The following is a 10509-nucleotide window of genomic DNA, read 5'->3' on the forward strand; positions in this document are numbered from 1 at the left end:
GGCACAGGCCGGGCTGAGGGACACCCCCGAGTGCACGAATTTTTGTGCACTGGGCCTCTAGTATATAAAAGGCTAATATGCAAATTGACCGAATGGCAGAACGACCAGTCGTTATGATGTGCAGACCACCAGGGGGCTGGCAGTTGGATATCCCCTGAGGGCTCCCAGACTGTGAGAGGGCGCAAGCCAGGCTGAGGGACCCCCCCCCCCAAGTGCACTAATTTCTTGCACTGGGCTTCTAGTATTTAATAATACTGTATTACTATATTGTATATTTAAAAGTTGTTAAGATAGACCCTGGCCTGTGTGCTCAGTGGTTAGAGCATTGGCCCAAGCACCAAAGGGTCATGGATTCTATTCCTAGTCAATGGTATGTACCTGGGTTGCAGGTTTGATCCTTGGCCCTAGATGGGGCATGTGCAAGAAGCAACTAGTTGTTGTGTCTCTCTCACATCAATGTCTCTCTCTCTCTCTCTCTCTCTCTCTCTCTTTCCCTCCCTCCTTCCTTTCCTCTCTATCTAAAATCAATGGAAAAATATCCTGGGGTGAAGATTAACAACAACAAAAGTTGTTACAATAGAAAATCTTAAAAGGTCTCATCACAAGAAAAAACATAATTTGTAACTGTGTGGTGATGGATCTTAACTGGACTGATTGTGGTGCTCATTCAGCAGTACATGCAAATATTGAATCATTATGTTGAGTACCTGAAACTAATACATTATATATCAATTATATCTTAATTTTTTTTAAAAAGGAAAGGGGGTAAAAAAGTCTTTGTCAAATAATTCCAATATCTGAGTCATCTTGGGGCTGGTGTTTGTTGATTTTCTTTTCCCATAAGATTGGTCAGACTTTTGTGGTTCTTTGTATGTTGAGTGATTTTGGATTGTATCCTGGCCATTTGAATGTTATGTTATATGATACTCTGAGTCTTGTTTCATTCCTCTGGACAATTTTTTAAATTATCCTGGCTAGATTCAGGCTACAAGTTCTGAGCTGCCTTCTATGGTCTGTGTTTTCAATGTCAATTCAATGTTCAAAGCCTTTGTAGACCTATCCTGCATGTTTGCCACCCACAGGCCAGCAGATATTCAGGCAGTTATCTACCCTGTTGTTTAGTTCTCAAAAGCTTTGGTGTTCTGTTAGGATCAGATACATGCATGTGCAGCACCGGGGACGTGTAGGAGTTTGTTCACAACCGTGTAAGATTACCTTCTCAAATCTCCTGTGATTTCACCCACACTGTCCTGTTCACAGGTGCGCCCCCTTCTAGTCCTGGCCAGATAGCACTTTAGTCTCCCTTCTTTGCTGTGTACTTCCTGTGACTGCTTCTGTGTCCGGGAAAGGATAAGATATGGAGATTTGAGAGGAAAATGGGGAGGGGTGAATCTGATGGGATGTGGGTGGTGGGAGTCACCAAGAACTAGCTGCTGTGGCTGCTGGGCTCCTGCTGTGGGCTGGTGCCCAATGGGATGTGGGGTGCTGTGGCTGCTGGGCTCCTGCTGTGGGCTGGTGCCCCAGCAGAAGATAGAACAGCCAAAATGAGCATTACATTTAGCCAAAGGCACACGGAGGGGTTTTCAGTCCTGTGGGGCTCGTGAAGTGGCGATAGCAAGTCGCCATCTGTCATACTTTGATTGGGGTTCCACATCAAGTAAATGGACTAGCACGCAGCTCCCTGCCTTTAGAAGTAAGTGCCAGGCCCAGGTTGATGCTATTTGTTGGGTGTGGTAATGGGGAATTTATGCCACTCTTGTGATGCGTGATAAAATCAGGGGGTGAAAGCACCTATTAACACTGACTAACTCAAAAGCTGACCACCAGCACACACATCCATTGTTCCCACCAGCACTCTTTAGTGATGGGCTTTGTCTGACTGGCTTCACAAGAGACAAATGCTATTACAGGAGACCAAATAACCTTGTTTAGGCAGTGGCCAGATAATAGAGACGCTCCAGGTATTAGCCTGACTGCATTAGTTTGATTTGTACTACTGTTCACTTTGTCCTGGGCATTAATGGAGACAAAGGCTTGGAATTACAGGAGCAGAGATAAGCTGTGGACTAGAGCCTGTGTGCTTTGAGAGAAGGATAATTCTATCTTGTGTTTTCATTTTCATTTTCATCCTGTTTGATTTTTCCTCATAGTTAAAGTCCAGTCTCCTCCCCTCCCCCAAATATCCATATAGTCTCTCCAAATTACTATCAATTGTAACTGCTAAAAAAATTTAATGGCTCATTATTTTCTTTAACAAGATCCACATTTACGTTTTAGGTTTTTGGAAATGATTTTAGGGGAAAAACACAATTGATCTTGTATAGTATCTTGCTTCTTAAATATTCTTACATATTATGGGCTCACTTCACAATATTTAATGATATTGTTATTAGTCTGAAAATGTAAAAGGATGTATAATTACATTCATAGTTACTTCTTTAATATTATAAATTCTAGTATTTAAATTTTTCTGACTTCTGTTATTTGTTTTAATTATAAATGCATCATTTCTATTATAAATTATTTCAGTTATGTATAACTTCATCTATAAACACAATTTATTTCAGTTATAGACAAAATCGAATTTTATTTTAAAAAATATATTTTTAATTCTCATCCAAAGATATGTTTCCATTTATTCCAGAGAGAGAGGGGAAGGGGGAGAGAGAGAAAAATATCCATCAAGTTGCCTCTTATTCAATATAGTACTGGAAGTCCTAGTCATATCGATCAAACAAGAAAAAGAAATAAAAAGGCATCCAAATTGGAAAGGAGGAGGTAAAACTGTCATTATTCGCAAATGACATATTGTACACAGAAAACCCTAAAGAGTCCACCAATAAACTACTTGACTTAATAAATGAATTCAGCAGGATACAAAAATAACACCCAGAAATCGATGGCATTTTTATATACCAATAATGATCTCTCAGAAAGAGAAACTAAACAAACAACAACAACAACAAAAAACCCAATCCCACTCACCATTGCAACAAAAAAATTAAGATACTTAGGAATAAACTTATTTAAGGAGGTAAAAGACCTGTACTCAGAAAACTATAGGATATTGAAAAAAGAGATAAAGGAAGATATAAACAAGTGGGAGAATATACCGTGTTCATGGATTGGTAGAATTAGCATCATTAAAATGTCCATAGTACTCAAAGCAATCTATAGATTCAATGCAATCTCTATTAAAATATCAATGGCATATTTCACAAATCTAAACATTTATATGGAACCAAAAAAGACCCTGAATAGCCGCAGCAATCTTCAGAAGAACAAAGTTAGAGGGATCAACATATCAGATATAAGTTTATACTATAAAGCCACTGAAATCAAAACAGCCAGGTACTGGCACAAGGCATACAGGTCAGTGGAACAGAACAGAAAACCCAGAAATCGACCCAAGCCATTACACTCAATTAATATTTGACAAAGGAGGCAAGAGCATACAATGGAATCAAGACAGTGTCTTCAATAAATGGTGTTGGGAAAATTGGACAGATACATGCAAAAAAAAAAAAATGAAACTAGACCACCAACTTACACCATACACAAGAATAAACTCAAAATGGATAAAAGACTTAAGTGTAAGTCGTGAAACCATAAAAAACCTAGAAGAAAACAACATAGGCAAAATCTCAGACATCTCTCGTAGCAATGCTTGCTGATACATCTCCTAGGGCAAGGGAAACTAAGGAGAAAATAAATGGGACTACATCGAAATAAAAAGCCTCTGCACAGCAAAAGAAACCATCAACAAAACAAAAAGGGAGAACATATTTGGCAATGATACAACTGATAGAGTTAATATCCAAAATATATAAGGAACTCATAACCGAAGGAAGACAAACAATCCAATTAAAAAATAGGCAAAGGACCTAAATAGACACTTTTCCAAAGAGGACATACAGATGGCCAAGAGACATATGAAAAAATGCTCAAAGTCACTGTTCATCAGAGAGATGCAAATTAAAACGACAATGAGGTATATCACCTCACACCTGTCAGAATGGCTACCATCAACAAATCAACAAATGACAAGAGCTGGCCAGGATGTGGATAAAAGGGAACCCTAGTGCACTGCTGGTGGGAATGCAGATTGGTGCAGCAGTTATGGAAAACAGTATGGAGTTTCTTAAAAAAATTAAATATGGAACTGTCATTTGACCCAGTGATCCCACTTCTAGAAACCCGAAATACCAATCAGAAAGAATGTATACACCCCTATGTTCATAGCAGCACAATTTATAATAGCTAAGATCTGGAAACAGCCCAAGTATCACATGATCTCACTCATATGTGGAATATAAGTAACAAAATAAACTGACAAATGGAGTGGATCCAGAGACATGGAAGCGTGGAACAGAGTGAGGAATCTTGGAGGGAAGGTGGGAGAGGGTAGATGGGTGGGAGGTAATCAACTAAGGTTGGACATATGTAATACTTTCATTTATAATGAATTAAAAAAAAAATAGTGCCCTGACCGTTTTGGCTCAGTGGATAGAGCGTCAGCCTGCGGACTCAAGGGTCCCGGGTTTGATTCCGGTCAAGGGCATGTGCCTTGGTTGCGGGCACATCCCCAGTGGGGAGTGTGTGGGAGGCAGCTGATCGGTGTTTCTCTCTCATCGATGTTTCTGACTCTCTATCCCTCTCCCTTCCTCTCTGTAAAAAATCAATAAAATATATTTGAAAAAAAATAGTGCTTCATATCTTATATTAATGAAAGCAGTTCTTTATACACTGGAAAAATGGCCGTCTGGCAGTGGAGTCTTCCTTGGAGAACCTTTAGTGCCTCTGGTCTCCCAGTTACTGCCCTTGGGGCCCTTCTGACCTCCTCCCTCCCCATCTCAACAACAGTGGAACAGAATAAGGCAGCTCATTGCTGACCAGTTGTTGAGACACAGAGCTCTCTAACCCCAAATGTGCTCTCGGTAAATGATTTTTAAGAGCTTCAAAATCTGAGTCATGCTACTTTTCCTCAGCAATAATATGCAAACTCCCTCTAATCTTTCTCATGCAATAGGAAAAAAAGAAAAAAGTTCAATAAGAACCTTCTACTTTGGTTATCACTGGGACAGAAAAGGACAGAGGAATAGGAAAGAAAGAAAAGGGAAACAAGAATTCAATTCAAAGGGGCAAAGTTGAAATAGGCTTTTAGGAGACAAAGTCAGAGCCCTCAAGCTAACATTTCAAAAAGAACACCCACTTTGGCCTTCCATTAATTAAGTGGAAAACAAATACCCAGATTTTCAGTGGTAAGACTCCTTTCCTGGGATGCTATTTAATCCTATTTGCATCTTTAATTGACAGGTACAATGGCAAATGCAAAGAAAATACATAGTTTTTGTCTCAGAAAGCGCCCTGATTATTTCCAACAAGTATGTCAGAGTACATACGCAAGGCAGGCCTTATCCCACCTTCTCAGTCAACATATTACTTGTAACAAAATATACAGCCAATTGGAAATCACTACACTAGAAATAGATATAAGCCACATGTTCATTATCACTTTAAGGAATGAAATTAAAGTACAGCATTACATGAATTAGAAAAATATTTTAAAATTTGCATTTACTTGCAGCTCAATTCTTTTGTGCAATGGTATGAATATGACAACTGATACTTTTATATTTCTACTTTGGTATAATGACTTTGCCTTTTTAAAAAACTGAAACTGGCATTCTATAAGGATTTGTATTGCTATATGGTGAAAAATTTTCACTGATTCATGCCAGAAATCAAGAGAAAATAAGATTTATGAATAAATCATATTTGATCATCTATTAAAGCATAATCATGCTTCAAAATGCATTTGAAGGAAACTAATTGAAACAAGTCACACCTTTGTGCCATTCTCCAGATGATTTTACTTGAATTATTTTGTAAATGTACAGAATTCAGTTTGTGGAGCCACTTAGTCACGAGTTTACTGATTTTAGCAAACTAATTTATTACATTAAATTTGCTCACTGAAAAAATAGCTGGCTGTTTCTGAAAATGTTTATTAAAATATATAGAAAAGGCCTTTATTATATTTAAAAGTGCCCAAGTATAACAGGTACCATGATATAGTAATTATTTACAATATATTTTCAGTGACAATGCTCAGATTAAATGCAGAAAAGAAAACATCACATTTAAAAAACTTGATATTTCCATTGGTTCTTCGTGTTCTGCAACTGGAAGATAACTTCACAAGTTTAGTTTTCTATCTATTCCAAGAGATTTGTGTTGAAGTTTTTCTTCACCATTAGAAACTGTGATTCTCTGTGAGACCTCCTCAGTTTGGCACGCCGATTTTGGAACCATATCTAAAATTAAGAAGAAATAAAATAGATCTCAGAAACATTATTTCATTATTCTTAACATTTCAATCATCAGGAATAACAACTAAATTTGAAAATTACCTGGATTCTGTCTTCCTCTAGATTCAATTTTCGAGCTAAGTCTTCTCTGATATCAATGCCAGGATAGCAGTTTACTCTAAAGACACTTTCCAACACTTCAACCTAAGAATAAGGAAATAGTTATTTAAAATGTTGCTTCTTGGAATGTCATTATAAAATGGACTTTAATTTGTATAGCAAAATAATTTCATTTAAATCTTGGACAATTATTTTGTATGTCTTTTTTAAAAAATGACTACCCACAAACTGTTAAAAATGATACATTCTGTTGTTTTATTAATAACGCCTAAATTGAAATCCCAAAGTGAATGGGCTTTTGCTCAACAGGGTGTCAATTTAAGTCTTTGTATTATTATTAGTTGAAAAAACTTCCCACCTGGTTTTGAGTAAAAGCAGTTCTTGGTCTTCTGCCTCTATACCAACTCAACTCTCTTTTCAAAGACAGTCTTTCTGAGGTTGAAAAGTAACTTTCATATTTCATAACTCTTTCTTCTGGCACTGGGTGATCCACAGTACAAGAGAATAAAATCCCATTTGGAAGGCTTGGGACATGTAGATATAGGTTAACATCTTTCTCTAAAAACAGAAAAATAAACCCCATCTTAGAAGTCCAATCCTACATTCAACAAAGTTCTATAAGAATTTCAGGAACTTGACTTTAATTTTTCTAGTGACATTCTTCTGCGTTTCACAAGAGACTTGACCTCTCATCAACCAAAACCAAAAAGCAAATCAAAATGAAGATCCTGCCTTGGTGATAGAGGACCTTTTGGTCTCTGAATGTCACTTATTTTTCAGTGAAAAAAGACTTAGAATATCCGATGTGTCAAATAAACACAGAGATCTGCAGGTGCGTGGCCTTTCCTGTGAGTGAACACTATACCCACTGGATTCAAGGCTGATAGTCTTTTTATTTCCCATAGGACTCAGCTGGAGATATTAAAAGTCCTAGATACTTTAGTTATGTAACTGGATGAAACTGCAGTTTCTTTTTAACTCTAGGTAATATAAAATTAAAGGCCAGATTAAACAGTGCAAAAGAAATAAAAGAGTTTAAAAATTAAGCATACCTGAGGAGCTGCAGGTGTCTGCCCAAGGCCGGTGGGGTTTCATGGATGGAACACTGTCTTTCTTCTGGTCCAGTCCTAAAATGCTCTCAATTGAAAAGGAGCAGGGCGAGGGTTTGCTTTCCCCAAGCCGAGCGCCCTCCTGAAGGCTAGGAGACATCCTCCCGTGGGCTGCACAGGTCGGCAGCTCTGGCCTCTCTGCACCTCTTGGCTGGCTCTGCCCCACACGTACAGGGCAGTGATCTTCCTGCAGGTCACGTTAGGGCTCTGCTGACAAGGGGGCTGGATTTAGAATGTCACTAATTAAAATCCTGTCTTAGAAAGTTTTAGCAAGTCAATGAACACCCGGTCAGCAGCTTGAGGAGTTAATTGTTTATTTGTTTGCAAAGTAATTAGCAACTAATGGCTACACCAGGGGGGCCACCTACAGGGACAAAATGTGTTATCTCTCCTAAGCAGAACACAGACTTAACTTTCTCAAAAGAAGTGATGCACAAACTAGCACTCCTCTTTTATTTGAAACCATTAATGCATAAAATCATGCTTTTATTCTGAAGTTTATACTTTCATGGACTCCAGTTACCTAAACATACAGGCAAGATAGGAAAGCAGTCAAGTAATAAATAATCTAATTTAAGTGAATTTCCTTCCAAAGAAATTGGGAAAAGTAATAATCTCTTAATGCTATTACGGTAATTCTGATGAAAATTCCTGTTTTTCATATGCATATGTAATAGTAAATGTTGTCAATGAAAGCACAATAGTATTTGGAGTGCAGCATACTGGAAAAGGTTGGCAATGTTATTAACGCTGAGTGTAATTGTCTTCCAAGTGCCTGAATTAATTCATAAGAAACAGTTGCACCAAGTATTTTAAATAATTAATGAGAAAATTCCCTTCTTTCATCTTTTGTTTTAAATGCGAGAGATAGAAATTTATATAAAGATTCATATGTAACTATCTCCAAGCAATTTAAAAGCATGGCTTCAACGTAGTTATTAAAGGGAAGGATTTCTCTCACCATAGTTATTTCAAAGAAAAGAACATAGTGTACTGTATTTTTTTTTTAAAGAAAAATTTCCCTCTGAAGGATTGGGGGGTTTCCATGAAGACAATAGGTTTATGAAAAATAACCAAGAACAGAATGTTTTAAATTTGTAATCTTAAGAAAAACTGAAATTAAGAGAAGAATACAGCTGCTGGTTGGGAAGATTTTGAAGTGGCCGCTCCCTGCAAAAGGTACGGTACTTTTAGTTCTGTGCTCTGCTGTAGCTCTTCTCCCAGTCCCTTCCTGATGGTCAGCTTTATCATGCTTTTAAACAACTCCTGGACTTTTCTTCAGGAAAAATAGTCTGCTCATAGAGGAAATAGCCTTTACAGGATGGAACTCAGCCTCATCAGATTTTATCCCCTCATGATGTCATAAACATTACGCTAAATTCTCCTATGCAAGCTCTAGAGTGAACAAAAGATTCACATACAAAACATCAACAGGCACATGTAAGATGGTGTGTAGATATACAAGTAAAGCCATGCTGACAACTGCTAGACAGATGTGAGCAGAGCAAGGACCATGGGCCAAGTACAGAAAGCCCAATGCCTAACAAGGGACAAAACAAGAACCTTGCTCCAAGGTAACATCTTCCCCTCACATATCCTTGGTCATGAAGTTTAGACCCCCTGACCTTTTTCTCCCTAAACACAACATCTAGGCTTCAGTTGTATTTCAGCTCCAGGCCCAGAAATGTAGCAAAACCAGACAAGTGACACCGTGGCTGACCTCAGAACCCGCTCATTGACTGTGAAATGACCCCCTGCCCTGGCACAGACCAAACAGTGAAGACCAAGACCCTGAAGAGCACACCTGGAGAGATGATGAATATTCTATTGAGATACTCCCTGAGACCTCCCCTAAGATTTCCACCTGCAAGAGAGAGATAAATGCTCAGGACAAAGGACCCAGTGGGCACTCTCCTATCCCTCTCTTCTTCCCCCACAGGCACGCATCTCCTAACCTCTAAGGGAGCCCATGAGACTTCAACCAGGAGAGCAATGGACAGCAGCAGCTCGTCCCAGGCTACCCTCCTGACCCTGTCTCCAAGGCCCCCTTTTCTCTGACTTTTCAGTGAGTCCAAGCAGCCCAGGCTAAGCTTCCCTGTTGCTTCTTTTATGACCTTCCTTGTTTCACTGTCCTAAGTATATTTTTGCTGCCGTCATGGACCCAATACCCTTTGGCTCAGTGCTGTGTACCACTTCCCTTTGGATATCTCCATCAACCAACACCTTTTCCTTTAATAAATTCAATTTTTCTTTATTCGCCATCTGAGAAGGCTTCTTAGCCTGTCCGGTACCACTGACTTGAACCTTTCAAAAATGAATAAACTAGTAAACTTTATACTGCATGGAGGTTTTACCTATAGTAGATAGGCTGTACGAAAATGGGGGTGAACTTAATCTGGGAAGACTTGGAGCAAGAGAGACTTCATGCCCTTCCCAGATTCCTTTCTCTCCTCTGAAACATTCATTCATTCATCCACTCATTTGACAATTGGTTGAGTACCTACTAAGTACCAGAATAAATAGAATAGGATTCGTGCCCTCATGAAGCTCACCATGGTGCTGGGTGAGGTAGAGGTGGAAAGAGAGATAACGAACAATAGTATATAAATAAATAAATTCATACATTAATTAGAAGAATGAAAAAAAAAGCAGGTGAGCCCGGTAAGCTGAATCAACAGTGCATACGGTGGGAAAAAGCCTCGCTGAAACTCTGAGTAGTGCCCCCACAGAGTAGTGCCTCAGAGGTGCAAGTTGAAAGGATGTTATAGCACATGCTGGAGTCACTCCAGTCCCCAATTTCTTCTTTATCAAGAGGACATTCCAATATTTTTATTTGTCTTGAGTTGATTTTATCTGGATTTACATAATACCAGTTTATATATAGACTAGAGGCCCATTGCAGGAAGATTCCTGCAAGAATAAATAGGGCTTCCTGTGGCTGGAGCAAAGCAGAGAAGGGAGCGAAACCC

The 10509-nt window shown here is 38.7% G+C and overlaps 2 protein-coding genes across 2 annotated transcripts in view; both read right to left on the reverse strand.

Moving 5' to 3' along the window:
- The window catches only part of IL17RD (interleukin 17 receptor D), a 116941-nt gene that overhangs the window by 88558 nt on the left and 17874 nt on the right, over positions 1-10509 (reverse strand). The window lies entirely within an intron of this gene.
- On the reverse strand, positions 5937-8070 carry HESX1 (HESX homeobox 1). Its single transcript, XM_005868379.2, has 4 exons — positions 7484-8070; positions 6790-6989; positions 6414-6515; positions 5937-6317 (listed from the first exon to the last, which is right to left on the reverse strand). The coding sequence occupies exons 1-4, from the start codon at positions 7638-7640 to the stop codon at positions 6219-6221; spliced, it is 558 nt and encodes a 185-aa protein (XP_005868441.1). The 5' UTR covers positions 7641-8070; the 3' UTR covers positions 5937-6218.

This window comes from Myotis brandtii, unplaced genomic scaffold (genome assembly GCF_000412655.1).
Source record: "Myotis brandtii unplaced genomic scaffold, ASM41265v1 scaffold268, whole genome shotgun sequence".
NCBI lineage: Eukaryota > Metazoa > Chordata > Mammalia > Chiroptera > Vespertilionidae > Myotis > Myotis brandtii.